A 21,698-nucleotide genomic window follows, 5' to 3' on the forward strand; every position below is an offset into this window, starting at 1 on the left:
TTATAGTCTTGCTTTCTCGACATTTTAAGTGTCGATGTTGTGCATTTGCAGTGTTTTGGATGTGTGACATTATGGTCTCACTGATGTAAATTTTGCTGTTTTGTTAACTTAACTTTCTAAAGTAGAACTATAGGTATACATATATACATATATATGTTTACACACACACACACACACACACACACATATATATATATATATATATATATATATATATATATATATATGTATACCTACAAACATACACATGTATACCTACATATATATGTATACATGTATACATATATGTATACATATATACGCACACATATATATATGTGTACATATGTGGATTAGCAAGGAGGAAGTAAGGATAGCTATGAAGAGGATGAAGAACGGAAAGGCTGTTGGTCCATATGCCATACCTGTGGAAGCATGGAGGTGTTTGGGTGAAATAGCAGTGGAGTTTTTAACCAGATTATTTAATGAAATCTTGGAAAGTGAGAGGATGCCTGAGGAATGGAGAAAAAGTGTTTTGGTACCGATTTTAAGAATAAGGGTGATGTGCAGAGCTGGAGTAACTACAGAGGGATTAAATTGATCAGTCACAGCATGAAGTTATGGGAAAGAGTAGTGGAAGCTAGGTTAAGAAGGGAGGTGATGATTAGTGATCAGCAGTATGGTTTCATGCAAGGAAAGAGCACTACAGATGCGATGTTTGCTCTGACAGTGTTGATGGAAAAGCACAGAGAAGGTCAGAAGGAGTTGCATTGTGTCTTTGTGGATTTAGAGAAAGCATATGACAGGGTGCCTAGAGAGGAGTTGTGGTATTGTATGAGGAAGTCGGGAGTGTCAGAGAAGTATGTAAGAGTGGTACAGGATATGTACGAGGGAAGTGTGACAGCAGTGAGGTTTGCGGTGGGAGTGACAGATGCGTTTAAGGTGGAGGTGGGATTACATCAAGGATCAGCTCTGAGCCCTTTCTTATTTGCAATGGTGATGGACAGGTTGACAGACGAGATCAGACAGGAGTCTCCATGGACTATGATGTTTGCAGATGACATTGTGATCTGTAGTGAGAGTAGGGAACAGGTGGAGGAGACACTGGAGAGGTGGAAATATGCTCTAGAGAGAAGAGGAATGAAGATCAGCAGGACTAAGACAGAATATATGTGTGTGAATGAGAGGGAGGATAGAGGAATGGTGAGGATGCAGGGAGTAGAGGTGGCGAAGGTGGATGCGTTTAAATACTTAGGATCAACAATTCAGAGTAATGGTGAGTGTGGAATAGAAGTCAAGAAGAGAGTAAAGGCAGGATGGAGTGGGTGGAGAAGAGTGTCAGGAGTGATTTGTGACAGACGAGTACCAGTAAGAGTGAAAGGGAAGGTCTACAAGAGGGTAGTGAGACCAGCTATGTTATATGGGTTGGAGACAGTGACACTGACAAAAAGGCAGGAGTCAGAGCTTCACGTGGAAGAGTTGAAAATGTTAAGATTTGCACTGGATGGGATGAGGATGGACAGGATTAGTAATAAGTATATTAGAGGGTCAGCCCTGGTTGGAAGGTTTGGAGACAAAGCCAGACCGGCAATATTATGTTACTTTGGACATGTGCTGAGGAGGGATGCAGAGTATATTGGGAAAAAGATGCTAAGGATGAAACTGCCAGGTAACAGGAAAAGAGGAAGGCCTAAGATAAGGTTTATGGATGTGGTGAGAGAGGACATGCAGGTGGTTGGTGTGACAGAGCAAGATGCAGAGGACAGGAAGAAATGGAAACAGTTGATCTGCTGTGGAGACCCCTAACGGGAGCTGACGAAAGAAGAAGATATTATATATATATATATATATATATATATATATATATATATATATATATATGTATAAATATGTACACATATATATGTATACATGGGTCTATATTGCATAGATGAACGTTGAAAAGAGCAAACGTTCTTACATTGAATCCTAATAACCAAAACCACACAATGCTGAACATATGGAACAGTGATTTTTTTTTTCCCAGGGAAGAAATCGCTGCTCCAAAAAAACAAAAAACAAATCCACAGACAAAATAAAGTGGGGGGCTTTACCCACCACACACCCCCACTTAAATACTTAAATATACCAATTCTGAGATCGCAGTGGAGGAAATGGCAAAGTCCCGCCAATGGCCCAACAATTCTTTTCCCTGGGAAAAAAAATCGCTGTTCCGGCTGTTTGACATTCTGCGCTTTCGGTTATCAGGGGTCGATGTAAGAGCGTTCACTCTTTTCAACGTTCGATGTCCAGATATAGATCCTGTATACATATATACAAATGTATATTTATATTTATATATATATATATATATATATATATATGTATATGTATATATATATGTATATATATATATATATATATATATATATATATATATATATATATATATATATATATATATATATATACACTACAGTCACTGCAATGCACATAATCCAGCGTGATCTTAACAATGTTCTAATTTGATAACATCCAAATACTCTTCCATGGTTTGCAGTGGCTACTGGTTATTTGTAGAACTGTGTTCACTGCTGGATATCCAACATGGAACAACTCTGCAAGGACTGAATCACAGTTTTCTAAAAGGTGATCTTCAACTCTGCAACAACGGTAAGGTTTATGCTTTTTATATTCAGATAACATTGCTTTTCATATTTCAAGTGATAGCCTGTATCTAAATGGTGACAATGAGGTGGACTGCAGAAATTCAGCTTATTGTTCACAGGTCGCAGGGAAGTTAAATTCTGCCCTGACAAGCAACAGGTACAAAGTACATTATCAGCATTGAAGGGATACTATTCCTTTGCAGGAAGTGCACACACACACACACACACACACACACACACACACACACACACACACACACACACACACACACACACACACACTAGCACACCACACACATACACGTGTGTAATTCAGCGGACTCCAGTAAACATCCATGCAAACTCAGACTTAACTCATCTAAGCTCAGCTCAAAAGGCATCCCAGTAGGGAACAAAACTGAAAATGCAGAATTCTTATAAAAAGACTGCAAAGGAAATCTAAATGCAAGTCAACTGGTAGATCTTCTACATATGTCATACCACCATAAATATACATATACACTGAGATCAAAATTACTTGGAAGAAAAATGCATGTTTATCAAACATCAAGAGTCCTGAAGCAGGTGAATTTACATGGGGATCAGGGTGGGTGCCAGTTCTCTAAGGGTCATTTCATAAATAGAACTTTCTCATTATTCAGTTCATAAATTACTGTAAATACACATTTTTCTACTTACTCTGTCTATGGCAAAGGAGATATGATCATACACATCTGCCTGTGTGTAGACCGCATACGTGTCATCAATTTTATCCACATATCCTTTCAGGAAGAGGTGCTTGAATGTTACTGTATTCTCTTCTTTAAAGATGACTACCATCTGGTTGCTTAATCCAAACATCACTAACTAAAATTAGACAGAAAAATAGTTGAGTCAGTACTGGTTTTAAACATTTAGCTACAAGTGCCTGTGTGTGTGTGTGTGTGTGTGTGTGTGTGTGTGTGTGTGTGTGTGTGTGTGTGTGTGTGTGTGTGTGTGTGTGTGTGTGTGTGTGTGTGTGTGTCTGTACATGCGAGCATGCCTATGTGCCTATGTGTTTTAATACTCTCAGTTTAAGTCATTTTAACAGGAACTACTTAGTTAAACGACATTACATTAGAGAATATACAGCACACTTCTAATAAGCTTCAAAAATGAATGAAATTTCAAAAAAGGCACAATCTCATTCTTCCTACTGGGACAGAGAAGTATTTGCTGCTTGAATGTACTTATGTGGAGACCTGGAGGAACAGCAGCAGGAAAATTAAAGATGTCCTGTGCTACCAGCAGGTTCACAGAGAAGCATGGCATTTGCCTTGCATTAGCAAAGTTGGTACAGTTCTTGTAGATGTGGAGGAGTTACCCACCACTTTAAAAAACTGTCAGTGAATTGCACACCTATTGTTCTTGGGTCAAGGATCCATGGATTTCATCAGTTTTTAACTGTGTAAAACCTAGTAACATAAGTATTTTCCAATATGAGTATTTTTGCTGGGAGCTTTTCTTCAGAGTTCCCTTCTGTAAATGGCTCTGTACAGCAGATTAACATGGTAAGAAAACACAAACAAATTAAAAAACAAACATGAACATGATTAGATTAATCATTGGCATCTCAGTAAAGATGATGTCCTAATTTTTAGTGTTCATTTCGCAAGCAAACAAACATTTTCTTGGTTTCCCAGACAAGTTTATGAACATATGCTTTGTGTACAAGACATAATTTTTATACTTCATGCTTTTAAAAAAATTATAATTTTGTTATGATTTTAAATTTTTTAAGGTTCAGTATTTTCCTTCAGTTACCAACTAATGATTACCAGATGGCATTCCTCCAGATATCTTCAATTCTTGATAAAAAAAAAATATCAAGTTTCAAATGTGATCTCCCTGCCAGCTCCGTTAGTATACAGGCTAAAGACTACAACCCAGCTGAGTCTGATTATTGTCTTATGCTTTTGAAGCTGGTGCACAGGGGCTGGTCACCTCCCTTTGTGGGAGGGGGAGGGGCAGGGTCACACATTTGAAGGCACAGTTATTGGAATAGATTAGTTTTAAGCAAGATTTCACTGAAGTGTGCTTATTTAGCACAATAAGACTGTGGTGTTCTATATGGATGCATTTGCAGATTTGTGTGTTGAGTGACTTCAGAGATGGAGTCAAAGTTCTCAACCAAGACAACAAAATGGGTTTTTACATTCAGAGACTACATTTTGTTAATTTTCTGCTTTTAGCACTGGGGTAACAACAGTTTGTGGAATATCTTTGAAAATATGGATTAGTGTACAAATCCTCTTAGTACAACTAAGGGTAACATTAACTACCTTATTACCTGGATCACCAAAGTGTACCCCTGCACCAACAATTGCTTTTATGCCTCTATCAGGTAAGGGACTTCACAACTGTAATGCCATGCTCTACCCGTCTAGAGGGCATCTAACTTCTTTTTTTACGATCTTTGATACAAGGTGCATAAGTCTCAATAACCCAATGATTTTGGATGTTGTGTGCCAACTTAAACTGAAAGTGAACCTTATTTTTTTATTCCCATGACTAATGGCCCTCCTCATCCCAAGGCACTAGTCAAGTCATTATGTGGATGATATAACAGGAAAAAGCAAAGCTGCACCATTGTAATTAGGGTTCCTGGACAGCACACCCCTTTGGCATCCCCCTCACCTATGAGTGACCACAACGGTGACTGCTTACTGACAAGTTCTAAGCTGTCAAAAGTTCTTAAGAACAGTTTAACAATTCAGAACTGTCTGACTTTCTATTTTCTTTAAAGCAATAACTCAACAGCAAAGGAAAATGATGATCCTTTTCTGGGGATTGAACCCAGGGCCGCTCACATTTTTTGTGGTTTTCACTACCACTGCATCAACAAGGAGTCTTTGGAAAATTAGCTTCCTGTTTCCCCCCCGAGATCAGTATTTTCTTTAACTAGAAAACCACCATCAAGTTGATTTAAAATACACAGGCATCAATCTATAAACAAGGTCAGATATGTCTTTTCTTGTTGAGTTATTAATACAATACAGGGTTCATGTTTTGTACTTTCTTTAAAGTAGTTTAATTTTAGAAAAACAAGAAAATCTGACAGTATACAAGCTGTCTATTAAATATCTGCAATCACAACGTACAGCATATAAACTTTCGGCACTCCCTATAGGTTGGCACCTGGAGAGGTGACACATTTGGTCCACCATTGCTATGGTATTGCATTAGGACACTCCCATTTTCATCAGACATTGCTCACCAAAACACAGTCCAGAGTGCTTGGTGGAAATTATCTACCATTGTGCCAAATGATGCTGATGGGTAAGAGGCTGACCACTGTCATGTTCACAGGGTCCGACTGCCAACATGCAGGTGAAGGGTGAAAGCTGATCACTAACAAGATGGGTGGGATAAAGGGACAAGGGTGAAAATGATTGCTAATAGGGTGTGAGATAAATTATGAGGGTGTTTCAGTCACTGTCAGAGTACTCTGAGGATCACCCTTGGAAGGGGTAAAGTTATGACTGATGCATCGAGTTTCAGTAGGTTAGGGAAACTACTTACAGCTTGGGCAGGTGAGGAGGTATACAGGGAATGCATGTTATTATTAGTCAGTGGGGTTCAGCTGCTACCAGGCTAAAAAAGGTAGACAGGTTGCTCTGACTTCTGCAAGGACAGAGTAAAGGAAGCCAAGAGGCTCCGATCATCAAAAGGGGTAGGAAAGTATTTGTTAATGATGTGCTAAACTTGTTGGTTACATGTTACTTCACACCCTTATCCTCTTGGGATTATGATCTTTTCACTATGGAGGTGCTTCTGTGCCCCTGTGATCCTTAGAGCTATGTAGTAAGGAGATTTGTGCTGCTGGCAAGGTTACCCTTGACAAATTTATCTAAAAAGAGGGACCACACAGAGATTCAAATTTTTGAACTTGTATTATTTAAATTCATTTAAAGAATTCAAGAATCTCATCTGATACATGTTTACTAGGACCTACACTTGGAGCCAGGTCTGAAAGTGCTAGTCAATGGTGACTGATGCACAGAGCTGATGTGTGGGCTTGCCACCTGCAGGACAAGGGGGGATGCAACTGTGGTGTCACCCATGTGGCAGGCAACAGCAGCAGGGTAGATTAAGGCTGAATAGATCCTGGCAATACAAACTAGCTCTTAGGACATGGAATGTTACCTTTTGCTTCAGAAAGATCTGGAGCCTGTGCAAGTGCTGGATATAGTCAGTGATGCCTCTATACATATACACACACACACACACACGCACACACATGCACATAAACACACAAACACACACACACACACACACACACACACACACACACACACACACACACACACACACACACACAGTTCCCAGACTTCTTAATCAGGATGGTCACTCTTCTGCGCTAGAGTGGCAACTGTGCAGATACTCACAAGACCCAGCTGGGTGCTGTAATGTTGCAGTTTATACCTCTACTGTATAAGCAACTGTGATAAGCAAAAAAGAAATGTTGATTGTTGCTTGTGCAGATGTAGCTAACAGCTAATTAGAGTATCTGACCTTCTTGGAAATGATGGATTAGATGTTCAGTAGGGTGCCACTGACTCCACAGTCCTGCTGGGAGACATTAATACTCATGGGGTAATGAAAGAAATATCTGGAGGGCCGTGACTGTGAGATATGGCTTGCCTGACATAAAGCTTAGTGATAAACTGCCGTTGGACTTTTGTGCACTAGTTTTGGATTTTCCATAACAAACAGAATGTTCAAACATTAGGATGCTCACAAGTGTTCCTGGTACCAAAGCACCTTGGACCAAAGATCAAGGATAAACTTTGCAGTAGTGTCTTGAGAACTGAGGCCATATGTTCTAAACACTTGGATGAAGAGAGCTGCCAAGCTGCCAAATGATCAGACCTTTGTGGTGAGTTGGGTTAAATGGGTAGATCAGCAGCAGTTGGACAGTCCTGAAAAACTGAATCAAGTGTACAGACAATTTCCTGTGAATGTCTAGCAGATGCAGCTATGTAAGAATGGTGCAACTTCCATCTCCATAATGGCATCTTCCTTATCCTAGGAGAAGTAAGGTTTATTGAGTCTGAACGGACCTTGTTCAAGACTTCAGTAGTCCAGGCACTGGCAAGTAGCTATGACAAAATGGTGATTAGTGTTTGTCATGGCAGCACCCCTAGGACCAGTCTGTGGATGCCATCAGTTTTATAAATGGTCAACTTAAAGAAAGAGGACTTCCATGCAGTACTGGCAGGGGTGGGGGCCCACATATGACCAGTAGGTAAAGACAAGCCAGGAAGACAGCTATTAAGGCAGTCACCAAAGTGAGGTGAATGCCTTTATATAGGATGAGTTTGGCAAGACCATGGAAAAAGACTTTTGGATGGCCTCAAAGAAGTTCTGATAAACCATCCAATTACTCAGAAGGGTAGGTGAGATCTCCTGCAGACTGTTCTCAGCAAACGTGGAGAAATACTGACTTTTGTTAGGGAAACTGTTTGGGGTGGGGGTTGAAGCAGTACATTTATAAACTCATTACCTTGTAGATATGCTCTCCTTTGGGGAGGCAGTATCAAAAGCTAATGGTGACATTACGTCCGTTTCTGTAGATTAGGTCACTGCAATGATTAAATAAGTCCACAGTGGCAATGGTGCAGGTATGGATGAGATTTAGCTGGAAATGCTGAAGCACTGAGTATTGTTGGGGTGCTGTAGTTAGCTTGCTTTTTTCAATATTGTGTGGAAGGCAGAAACAGTACATTTGGATTAACAAACAGGGTTGGCAGTCCACATTTTCAAAAAGAAGGGCAGCAGGGTACATTGCAAATATACAGGGATAACATTCCTCAGCATTCCTGGGAAAGCCTATGCCAGGGTGCTGGAAAGGAGAATCTATTTGACAGTCAAGCCTTATATTCAGAAGGAGCAGTGAGGATTTTTTCCTGCTCATGGAACAAGTGATTAGGTCTTTGTCCTTGCACAGATTTTGGAGGGGTTATGGACGTTTGCCAATCTTCTCTATATTTGCTTTCTGGACATGGAAAAAGCATATAACTGTGCACCCTGGAATGTCTTGTAGGAGGTGCTACAACAGTACAGGGTTCCATTTCTGCTGTTATGTAATATTTTGTCCCTGTATCTGAACAACAAGAGGTGTGTCTGCACTCTTGCTATTAAGTTCAATGCATTCAAGGTGGATGTAGGACTATGACAAGTATATATCCAGTCTCCCTTTCTGCTTATGATTTGCATGTACAGGATATGAAGGCAGAACAGAGATTAAGACTGTATACAGTTTGGGATGTATGAGGGTTGCAACTATGTTGTTTTCACATGATGACATCTTTAAATGACTGTGATCTCTGGCATGCACAGAAGTGGTTCAGTGCCAAATGTGAAGAAGATGGGAAGAAAATCAGTACCTGCAAATCACAGTTTATGTTTTGTTTTCCCAGAAGGCAGTGGATAGCTCTCTACAAGTTAAGTGGAGCAGCTACCTGACTTGGAGGCATTTAGGTGTCTTAGGGCATTTTTCACCAGTGTAGAAGAGATTGAGAGGTGAGCTGGTAGATGGCTACAGTGGTAGCAGTACTGCAGACATTGTGCCAAACCATGGTGATGAAATGGGGACCAAGTCCTAGGATAAAGCTCTCAGTTTACTGCACAGTCTATGACCCTATCTTCACCTATGGTCACAATGTTTGGGTAGTGACCAAAAGGAAGAGATCACAAACACAAGTGGCAGAAATTATGTTCTTCTATAGGATTATTGGACTCACTATCCATTGCAGAGTGAGGATCTTAGCCACCCAGAAGGATTTGAGAGCAGAGCTGCTGCTCTTCTGGAATAAGAAGAGTCATCTGAGGTAGTTTAGGCACACAGTGAAGATACTCCTAATCACTTACCATGGAAGGTGTACAATGCACAGCCTAAGCCTGCTGGGAGGAGGCATGGGGAATATGGGGGGGGGGGGCTATACTGGAGAGATTATAACATTTAGCAGGTCATGGAATGCCTACAGATTCCCCAGGAGGAGATGGATACTCCGGCAAACAGAGTGTTCTGGTCTGTCTTGCTCAGCTTGCTACTGGACAAGTGGTTTACAAAATGGGTGGACATGGTTAAATCTGAAAAAAGAATCTTTATAAGAAAGGGTAAGGAGAATACCAGCAGGGGATTCTGATCTTTGACAGACTGCAGCAAAAGTTTCTTTAAAAGTTATGATCAATTCCAGGATGCATACTGCAGGCTGTGCTGCATGGACCTCATACAGTGCCAGCAATACCTCTCAAATGACCAGAAAGCTACAGAATGTCCAGATTTCTGTCTCACATTTTCGCTATGCTCGTCATACAATTTGTCATTTTCTACCAAATCATTGTGGATTGAAGTCACTAAATAATGACAAGCATTTAAGCTTAAGACTTCATTTCTTACCAAAAATGCAAGTTAATGCAAAATCCTAGCAACTTTTTAAGTTTATAAAAACAATACTTAAAATCTATCCCCGATTTGGGTCCTTTGTACCTCCATTACTTGTGGCTTTGACCAGACTTTTTAAAGCAAGAGGTTGAAAGATGTGGTGTCAGCTGCCTTTGTAGTGTACTGCATATACTGAATGAAAAATGATGAATTAAGCAGAACAGACTATTATGATATAGAATTACTACTCACCTGGCACCTCAACCCAGGTCTTCAAGGGAGCATATAGCACATATATTACTTTGCATGCTTTTTCTCATTTAACTAGACTTTTGTACAGGCACAACATGCTGTTTATCTGATGGTTATATATCAAATGTATTTTAAGCCACCCAAGATTTATTTGAAGTTTAGCTGAACTTTACTATGGTTACACTTTCTTACACTATTCAAATGGAGCAGGAATTTCAATCTTTCTGTAATGATACATCTTGGTCATTTTTATTTTCTTTAAGAAATGTGAACTTTTTGCCTAATGAGATCTGTTGTTTTATTTCATGTTTTAGTATTACTTTTATTTATTTACTGACTGATTTATTTTTCTTTGTTTGTAGTAATCCACTGAAAGGGATGCAGGGATGGGGTGAGATGTTTTGTTTTAAGGTGTCCTTCCCTTTCCTCATGGCTGTGTGACCATGAAGTTAGCATATATATGGGAGGGGGGGGGGTTAAGAACACTTCTTTCATTATTACATTTTGTTGTGTGTTTGTGGATGTCTTCATTTTGGATTTGATTTTAGTGGCTTTGCTTTTTTGTCGTTTATTTCATTAAACTAGGGTACCTTGTAGAAGCACAAACCTGTAGTCACCCGGGTGTAAGAACAGACATTTATTTATTTGCCTATAATTTTGTAGACAGCCAAGTGTAATCCACTGGCAAAGCTGTAAAAGCAGCAGAATGCAAGTGTGTGTTGCAATCCTTTTAAAATAACGCAGAATTTGGTAAAAGGGCAGAAGGTTACAGTAAAGGAAATGCAAGTAATTCAGACTTTAGTATTTTCAGTAGTCTAAACTGCTGCACTTTCTCCTCATAACCTTTGCATGCCTTTTAGTGGTTGCAGTCTCAAGTTTCACTTTTGTTTTCCTATTCCCATTTTCTGATACCTCCTAGTAAAGAATGATAAAACTGTTGATAGCTTCTGTTGAACCAGTAATTACAGGGTATACAATCTGAGACAGCCAATTGGATTGCTTATTATAGAGACCTCCAGAGTTAAATGAAGCTTGTTTTTTTTAATTTAATTTCTGAAACATACTGAAGTTTATCAGAACCGGATTACTAAATTACTTCTCTGTGGCTGGAGGAAACTTTCACTGACTGCTGATCTTTGGAGTACATTACACTCAATCATGATGCATTTCATTGTTTAATATAGCTTTTTCCTTGAACTTCTCTAAGTATTACACTGAAGCATGAATATCAGCCCATGTGCCCTCTATTTACTGACAGTGACAAAAACTAAAATGAAAAATCATTTATTGAACTTCAGTTCAAAGATATAAACGTAATTGCAGTATGTTTCTAGGTGGGCAATACAGTAATTCCTTGAAAAGATTCCTGACTACACCACCAAGAGAATTATCCTATATCATGCATTATCAGCTGCAGTGTATAGCTTGCATAAATAATTCACCCAATGAAATATAAGTACAAGAAATCTTATTCTGTTCTTAACTCTTAATGTTCCATATCCAAAATGAGGAACATCACCTCTAACAATGTGGAACAGATGGGCAAAATGTGGAACACTTCCTAACAACTTGCTATCAGCTTCATCTTCTTCTTCTTTCGGCTTTTTCCTGGTTAGGGGTCGCCACAGCGGATCACTGTCCGCTCATGACTGGCAGTGGAGTTTTACGGTGTCGAGTTGCCAGCCCGGTGCCCAACCTTCCACAGAAGGCACACACATGCACACACTCACACCTAGGGCCAATTTAGAGTGCCCAATCCACTGGGATGTGGGAGGAAACAGGAGCACCCGGAGGAAACCCACACGAACACAGGGAGGACATGCAGCCTCCGCACAGAAGGCACCCCAGCCAAGGATCGAACTGGAGAACCTCTTGCTGTGAGGCGGCAAAGCTAACCGCTGCACCACCACGGCTGCGTAAGCTGAAATGGTTAAGATGCTATGTTATGCTTACAAAATGTTCCTTTAATGAACTAACATAATTCATGAATAAACACCATGTGTGAAGATAGGTGAAGGCTGCTGGCCTAGTCACATAGAATATTGTAGATAATTCTGTCATTTGTAAATTTTAATTTAAAGCCACAGGCTTGTTCTCTTAAATGTGAAAAGAGTGCATTGGATATTGAACTGCAAAAATGTAACAACAGTGCACTGCTGTATGAAAGCTAAGTCAAGCATTTTATGACTGTCTTTGATGTCAAAATTTGGAGCCGATATGTCTAGAGGGAGGCATCCTGCCTATTGTTTTAAGACCAGAGTTAATGGCTAGAATTGCAGGTATAAATGTCCTTTATTGCTCTGGTTTCTGACCAGGTCTAAATAATGTAAATGAAGTTTCTGTTAGCCTGGGAACACCAGGGAAGTGTGAAGAATGATGTCATGTGAAGCAGCTCTATGTTATCAATTTAAAGAGAGAGAATCAGTGAGCTCTGAGCATTTGTCTTGAGAACATTCAGCTCACCACTCTGCCTGTTCTAGATGTAAGTTATTTAGAACTGTGTTTTCTCTTAGATACAGCTAGGAAATAATAAGATTAGACTAGTTTGTCTTCTGTGATGTCAGAACTTTTCTACCGTATTATTTTAAGTATTTCTCTGTGATCTCTGAACTCTTGACTAGCACTGTGTAGTAAGAAGTATTGTCTTGTGTTTTTAATTATTTATTATTAAATATTTTTAAACCTTTCAACTGTGGCTGTTTTATGTAGAGTTAATTTAAGCTGTAGAGTACACTGCATGTATATAGTAATACTGCATCAAGTCACTCTAATAAGCCTTGACTGTTCAAGTCAGACTTACCATTTGGGTAATAATATTGCACGGTACCATTTGGGTAATAATATTGCACGGTACCATTTGGGTAATAATATTGCACAGTAATAACTGGACACCCTTTCAGAAGGGCCTCTGAGTAGCTGATATTAGTGGGTGGTGGCAGCTGGTACTACCTTTTAGACTAGGTAAAAGGGGCACAGCTGGAGAACCTGTGCCAGCCTTCCCCAGGGGGTGTCTGTGTGGTTGTATAAACTCTTATCTCAAAGTGTGTATGTGTCAGCTACTTGGGCAGGGACATGAAGCACTAATTGGACACAGGGTGCTGGAGGTTTTAGTTTGCCCAATAGGCTGAGATCTGGACCCAATAGCTATGCCAGTGGGGAGTCTTACTAGGGACCTGGAGAGAAAGGAGAGAAACCAGCCTCAGACTGACTGTGATCTCTGTGTGCTCTTAAGGGAAATTGTACTTTACTGTGTGTGTATTTATTATCCTTTCCCTACATGGATGCTCTTCACTGGTGTTAGTGGTGAGGAATGAGGCTCCTTGATTGCTGCGCCAGTGCACAGGCGTCACATATTAATTGTTTGGCAATGGTGGGATATCCACACCACATATTAATTGGTTGGCAAGTACTAATTGGCTTGTAGTGGTATGGGTAGAGTGAATTCCTTTAGCTTGTGTACAGTGATCACTGAAGGTGTTTTGTTCTCTAAATCAGCCATGCAGTGAATACTCAGAGTTCAGATCACAATTGTTTTATTTCTTTTGTTAGCTTAGTTAGTCAGGGAGAGCAGGCAGCATGACAGCAGAGGAGTATGGAAAGCTGACAAGGAGACAGCTGGCTGAGATGCGCCAAGCTAGGGGATAGGGGACTGGTGCATGGAAACCGGACAAAGGCAGGCATGATTGCAGCTTTGGTCACAGCTGATTCAAAAAACATCAACCAGGAGGACAATCATACTAGCAGTGGAGATGTACCACCCTCAAAGAATGGACAGCTCAACCTTTCTGCAGAGGACTTAAAAAATCCATCTGGAGCTAAAGAGACTTGAGTTGGAGGCCAGACATTTGGAAATAGAAGCAGCTGAGAGACTGAGACATCTGCAGGCTGAGGAGAATGAGAAAATGCTACGCCTGGAAGCTGAGGAAAAGGAGAGGCAGAGGCAGCATGAGAAGGAGATGCTGACTCTTCGCCAGAGTCATGGAGATAATCGGGAATGGAGTAACTGGACCCCATAAGCACAAAAGGTCAGTAAATTTCTTCTGCAGTTTAAAGAGGGGGATAATTTTGATAGGTTCATTCATATGTTTGAGAGTGTATGTAAACAGTATGATGTTGACCAAAGGGTCTAGGTACGGTTCCTGACCCCTTACTCTATGGTAAAGCTGTAACAGTGTTGTCTAAAATGTCTGATGAATGTTTTAATTCCACTGTTGTTAAGCATTGCTTGTTAGAATGTTTTAAGCTAACACCTGAAACTTATAGGAAAAAGTTTTGTGAACACAGACGTAAGGCAGATGAAAGTGTGTGTGAATATGTTGCTGAACTGAGCACCTATTTTCATAGGTGGGTGAGTGGATGTCACCACTTTTGAAGGGCTGGCAGACCTTTTGGTGAAAGAACAAGCCCTTAGCACTTTGTCTGAGGACATGAGGATCTGGTTAGCTGATAGACAATGTGCTACTTCAGATGAGTTGGGAAAGAAGGGAGACCTATACCTAGCAAGCAGGGCATCCCTACACAGGAAATAGACCCCCAGTACTGCTCATGGGTCTAAAGGAATCCATGGTGGGCAGCACAGACTAACCCAACAGAATCTGCCAGTAGCAGAGGAAGCCACTAGTCCAGGTACATGTCCAGGACCCTGGGGTTAAATGTTTTGAACGCAACCAGTGGGGCCATGTGGCACACAGATGTCCACAAAAGCAAGGTGAGGAACAAAAGGTGAGAGATCCAGTAAATGGGAAAGACAAAATGCCAGTAGTAGGTTGTCTTGAGACAACAAGGGCACCAAACCACCATCCTGCAGATGTCCTGATAGGGAAGGATTTGGATGAGGCAGTACCATGTGTTTATGCAGTTACATGCAGTCAGGCTAGGAGACAAGCATGTGGGTCTGGTAGCCTGGGGGAGACCCACACAGACCACATACTTGCAGCCAAGACTGGTGAGGTGGTTACTTCAGGGAGGGAGCTACTCTGTAGCAGTGAGACTGAATGTGAGCCACAGCTGGTTGCGGGTACTGATGTTCCCTTGAACAGAGTGACTGCAAAGGTAGAGGTGAGTAATAGTACCCACCCTGACAGTGAGGCACCACTGTCAGAGGATGCCAGACTTCCTGTGGAAGGTGAGCTGGGGAGGGTTACAAAATGAGAGTTGAGACAGCCGCAGCTCTCAGACCCTACATTGCAAGGCCTGAGGCAGATAGTAAGGCACCTGATTCTCAAGTGAAGGGGGATTCTGTATACTGGGACAAAGGGTTACTGTACAGAGAGTGGACCCCTGAGGGAGGGCTAGAAGGAGAGAGGTTACAGCAGTTGGCAGTGCCTACAGCCTACCACCTGGCACTTCTAGCCATAGAAAAACACATTTATGACAACAATAGCAAAGCTTTCGGGTTACTACCCTTCTTCAATACTAATACAAAAATTCAACAATTAGTATTGAAGAAGGGTAGTAACCCGAAAGCTTTGCTATTGTTGTCATAAAGGTGTTTTTCTCAACATTTTGTGTTTTCATTTGCTACTATATCACAGCACTTTGGATTTATTTGCTTCTAGCCATAGCCCATGATATTCCCTTTGCAGGTCATATGGGCATAAAACGTACAAAGAGACATATTATGCAGAACTTCTATTGGCCTGAAATTTCCAGAGATGTAACAGGGTACTGCAGGACCTGTGAGCAGTGCCAAAAGGTAGGCAAGGCAGGAGACAAGGTGAGAGCTCCTTTGATGCCTTTGCCTGTGATTGAGAAACCATTTCAGAGGGTAGCTATGGATATTGTGAGGCTTCTGAGTACCTTGAGTTCCACAGGGAAAAAGTATATCCTAGAGGTAGTGGATTATGCTACACAAAATCCTGAGGCAGTGGCTCTGTCCTCCATTGAGGCAGAAAAGGTGGCAAATGCTTTGTTAGAGATTTTCAGCAAGGTAAGATTCCCAAAAGAAATACTGACTCACAGAGGTGCAAATTTCATATCAGACCTGCTGGCTGCTCTGTGGAAGTCCTGTGGGGTGAAGCACCTGAAGACCACCTTCTACCATCCCCAGACTAATGGTCTTGTTGAGAGGTTAAACTCTACAATCAAGTCCATGCTATGGGCATTTGCAGACTAGTTCAAGAGGGAGTGGAACAAAAAATTGCCCCATCTGTTGTTTGCTTACAGAAAGGTTCCCCAGAAATCCACAGTTTTTCACCCTTTGCGTTGTATGGGCATAGGGTGAAGGGACCTCTAGATTTAATTCAAGATGAATGGGAAGGTGAGTGTGGACCTCACAAGGAGTCTGTTGTGGCATATGTCCTAAACATCAGGACAAGGCTCAGGGAACTCATGGACTTGGCCCAGGAGAACCTGGCAGAAGCTCAACAACAGAAAAGGTGTGGTATGACAGGAATGCTCGAGCTAGAGAGAATGCTGTGGGGCAGCAGGTAATGGTTCTCATTCCTGTCAGACACAACAAGCTGTAAGCAGCTTGGGAGGGACCCTACAAGGTGGTAAGAAAGGTAAGTGATGTTAACTACATGGTGGAACTGCTAGGCAGGAGGCAGGGGCACAAATTGCACCATGTTAACATGATAAAACCTTACCATGATAGGGAGGCTCTTGTGTTGAGCATTTGCAGTGGATTGCAGGAGAAGTCTCAGGGAGATCTGGTGACTGATCTCCTCAGTGAGGCTCGGACTGACACCTCATTGTAAGGGGTAGCAATGTCCCAGCAGCTATCTCCTACCCAAGTTCGAGAAATCTGAGCAGTGTTACAGGAGTTTGGGGACATGTTCACAGGGAAACCAGGGTGCACCCACCTGGTGCAGCACCAGGTGGATACAAGACCCCACAGGCCTATTAGGCAGGCCCCTTATAGGGTGCCTGAGAGAGTCAAAGAGACACTGAGAGAGGAAATACAGGAGATGTTGGAACTAGGTGTGATTCAAGAGTCCAACAGTCCCTGGGCCTCCCCAGTGATGCTGGTGCCAAAGAAGGATGGCAGCACCAGGTTCTGTGTGGATTACATGAATGAAATAGTCACATGGAGTCAGATGCTTACCCCATGCCTAGGACAGATGAGGCCCTAGAGCAGCTGGGTGGGGCTAAGTATTTTACAACCATTGATCTTACTAAGGGTTACTGTCAGGTGCCCTTGACTCCCAGTGCTAAGGAGAAGTCAGCCTTTGTGACTCATTTTGGCTTGTATGAGTTCACAAAGATGCCTTTTGGGATGAAGAATGCCCCAGTGACTTTCCAGAGGCTGGCAGATCATATCCTAGAAGGAACAGGAGGGGTTGCCCTTACTCACCTAGATGATATATTGCCATCTACAGCCATTCCTGGCAAGAGCACCTTCAGCATGTCAGGGTGGTGCTGGCTAGACTACAGAGGGCAGGGTTGACCATTAAGCCCAGCGAATGTCAGGTGGGTATGTCAGAAGTCTCCTACCTGGGACATAGAGTGGGGAGTGGTAAGATCAGGCCAGAACCTGCCAAAGTAGAAGCCATTCAGGCATGGCCTGCACCTATTACCAAAAAGCAGGTGAGAGCATTCTTAGGGACAGCAGGGTACTACAGAAAGTTTGTCCCCAGTTATTGTACCATAGCAGCTCCCCTCACAGACCTGACAAGGAAGAACAGGCCAGATAAGGTAGTATGGACCACAGCATGTGAGCAGGTATTCCAGAAGCTTAAAGAAGCTTTGGGAGGACCTGCTATATTAGCCAGTCCAGGTTACAGCAAGAATTTGTTGTACAGGTGGATGCTTCGAACCATGGGGTGGGGGCTGTACTTAGCCAGATTTCTTCAGATGGAGTAGAGCACCCAGTAGTTTAAGTCGTATGCTCCAACCCAGGGAGGAATGCTATGCAGCTGTAGAAAAGGAATGTCTAGCCATAGTGTGAGCACTACAGAAACTTCAGCCTTATCTATATGGAAGAAAATTCACTGTAGTGGCAGATCACAACCCCCTAACATGGTTAAACAGAGCCAGCCAGCAAAATGCCAAGTTGCTAAGATGGAGCCTAGGGTTGCAAGCATATGATATGTCAGTGCAGCACCGCAGTGGGATTTGCAATGCCAATGCAGATGGGGTCTGAAGACAGGGAATGGGGTAAGTTATACTCAGATAGACCTAACCCTCTCAAACAAAGTTTCTTAAGGGTCACTTGAAAAAACTAGCTTGAGTTCCCCAGGGGGGAGATGTGTGAAGATAGGTGAAGGCTGCCAGCCTAGCCAGATAAATGTTGTAGATAATTTTGTCATTTGTAAATATTAATGTAAGCCCCAGGCTTGTTCTTTTAAATGTGAAAAGACTGTACTGGATATTGAACTGCAAAAATGTAACAACAGTGCACTCTGCTTTAAGAAAGCTAAATCAAGCATTTTATGACTGTCTTTGATGTCATAATTCGGAGCTGATATGTCTAGAGGGAGGCATCCTGCCTATTGTTTTAAGACCAGAGTTAATGGCTAGAATTTGCATGTATTAATGTCCTTTATTGCTCTAGTTTCTGACCAGGTCTAAAGAATGTAAATGTCATTTCTGTTAGCACAGGAAGACCAGAGAAGTGTGAAGAATTATGTCATGTGAAGCAGCTCTGTGTTATCAATTTAAAGAGAGAGAATCAGTGCGCTCTGAGCCTTTGTCTTGAGAACCTAACTCACCACTCTGCCTTTTCTAGATGTAAGTTATTTAGAACTGTGTTTTCTCTTAGATATAGCTAGGAAATAATAAGATTAGACTAGTGTGTTTTCTCTGATGTCAGAACTTTTCTACCATATTATTTTAAGTATTTCTCTGTGATCTCTGAACTCTTGACTAGCACTGTGTAGTAAGAAGTATTGTCTTGTATTTTTATTTATTATTAAATATTTTAAACCTTTCAACTGTGGCTGTTTTATGTAGAGTTAATTTAAGCTCTAGAGTACATTGCATGTATATAGTGATACTGTACCAAGTCACTCTAATAAGCCTTGACTGTTCAGTCACACTTACCATTTGGATAATAATATCGCACAGTAATAATTGGACACCCTTTCAGAAGGGCCTTTGAGTAGCAGATATTAGTGGGTGGTGGCAGCTGGTACTACCTTTTAGACTGGGTAAAAGGGGCACAGTTGGAGAACCTGTGCCAGCCTTCTCCAGGAGTGTCTGTGTGGTTGTATAAACTCTTATTTCAAAGTGTGTGTGTGTCAGCTACTTGGGCAGGGACATGAAGCACTGGTTGGACAGAGAGGGTGCTGGAGGTTTTAGCTTGCCCACTAGGCTGAGATCTGGACCCTATAGCTGTGACAGTGGGGAATCTTATTGGGGACCTGGAGAGAAAGGGGAGAAACCAGTCCCAGACTGACTGTGATCTCTGTGTGCTTTTAAGGGAAATTGTACTTTACTGTGTGTGCATTTATTATCCTTTACCCATATGGACGCCCCTCACTGGTGTTAGTGGTGAGGACTGAGGCTCCTTGATTGCTGAGCCAGTGCATGGGCATCACACCATGTACCCCAGTTAAAAAGTTCTTAAGAATAGCCATGTGCCAGCTGCTTTCTGGGACATGGAACATAAACTTTTTAAATCTCAAAATGAGGAATTTTCCTTATCAAGAGGTACAATTGAGAGGTATGGTTATATGTCAATATCTTTATTTTTAAGAAACTATTTTCAGTGAGCTCCAGAGCCAGGGGTGCTCTGCTTTAGGACCTTCAGACAATAGGTCAATGACTGTGGTAGACAGGTAGTTGTATCAAATGACTGCACCTGGGTCACACAGAAGTGAAGAAAATATCACATTTTTTGTACAAATGGTTATGAAAATATGCCTATTTTCATGATGATCATATTAACATTTTTTTTGGTACACAGGATCTTGTGCTGAAATATGGAATGGTAGGTATAAACAGAAATAAACAGGAATGTGTAAAATATGGCATTGTTATTGTATTTGTAATCACTATACACCCTTGGTTAAACACCACTGGAACTGCTTCGACTTCACAGTGCTTTTTTTCAGTAATTGGGGACTGAACCTTAAAATGGTCCCCAAGTTCAGCGTGCTTCTCAGGTGGTAAATAAATAAAAAGAAATAATAAATATTACAAATGTATTTATGTTTTGCTGACAAAAATTATTATCAGTTTCAAGCATTACATTACGCATAACACTGTCTAAAACAAAGATACATAAGATCTATGACTTTGAGCTACATGGAAATGAAGACATTCCCATTTGTGTACATCTGTGGTTATGAAAATCTACATATTGGTATAATAATTCTGGTAATAACTTTTCTGCAGAGTGGTAAATGGAAGTCTGGAACAAAATTACAAAAACGTATTGAAAACATGCAGTATGACTTGACAGCAAACTGAAGGACATTAGTAGAAATCAAACTATAATACTTTTTTGCTATAACAATGTATGAATATGGACTTTTTTATATATTACAAGATTTTTTAAAAACTCTTATGCAGTACATGTGACTTTGAGTCACACATAAAGAAAGATATTGACATTTGTTTATAGTAATAATTAGGAAAATTTCAATAATGGTAACAGTTTCGTTCATAGCTTGCAACATGTGTTTGTTGTATATGACTTACTGCTACAGCCAACACAATGTTCAAGAAAACAAAGCAAGTACCTGCAATATTTGACAAGAATAGACCGTAATGTGTGACAAATTTGTCAATGAAAAATAGCCTTTATCTTGTACATAGCAAAGATATAACTGTTAATGGCACTATCCTGCTTTCAAGACCTAAAATAACAATCTGAGGGAAAGTGATTGTACCATCTCTATTCTAAAGTCTACCATAAAAGATATTTTTATATTTGTGACAATATCTCAGTAAGTAAGCAAGACAAGCAATAGCTGAGGTCTCATGTTGAAGCTGAAAATGAGATATACACACAGAAGCATTTGCTTCAGATACTCATTGTGTACCTAGTATGGTTACTGAGTTATTGTCACATTTTTCAAAAATGTACAAATGGATCAAATAGATCCATACCCGCGGCGGTGGTGCTGCGGTAGCGTTGTCGCCTCACAGTAAGACGCTGTGTGGTTCGATTCTCAGCTAGAGCGTCTTCTGCATCGAGACATGCGTGAATGGGCATACCTTTGTTGAAGGTTGTGCATCAGGACTGGTAACTCGGCATGTAAAAATCAACTACCAATCATTAGCGGACCAGAGTTCCACTGTGGTGACCCCTAACTGGGAAAAGCCGAAGACACAACAACAACAGATGGATCCATAAAATTTGCAGTTACTGTCAGTTATAAAAGAAGATGCAGAACTTGAAAAGGCAACACCACAACACCATTGTGCAGGACTGTATATACTTAACAACTTTTGTGCGTTTACTTTGTGTGTTACAGTTTAAGAGTTGTAAACATTTGTTTCAAGCACAGTTATGAAAAAATTAT

At 41.0% G+C, this 21,698-nt stretch overlaps 1 protein-coding gene across 1 annotated transcript in view; it reads right to left on the reverse strand.

Moving 5' to 3' along the window:
* Positions 1 to 21,698, reverse strand: part of MCOLN3 (mucolipin TRP cation channel 3) — a 1,554,854-nt gene that overhangs the window by 974,385 nt on the left and 558,771 nt on the right. Inside the window, exon 4 of the mRNA XM_044086032.1 lies at positions 3,306 to 3,473. Coding sequence (XP_043941967.1) covers positions 3,306 to 3,473 — 168 coding nt within the window. The remainder of the gene's footprint in view (positions 1 to 3,305; positions 3,474 to 21,698) is intronic.

The sequence above is a fragment of the Protopterus annectens genome, chromosome 10.part0 (genome assembly GCF_019279795.1).
Source record: "Protopterus annectens isolate FY-2018-M chromosome 10.part0, PAN1.0, whole genome shotgun sequence".
NCBI classification, from domain to species: Eukaryota; Metazoa; Chordata; order Ceratodontiformes; family Protopteridae; genus Protopterus; species Protopterus annectens.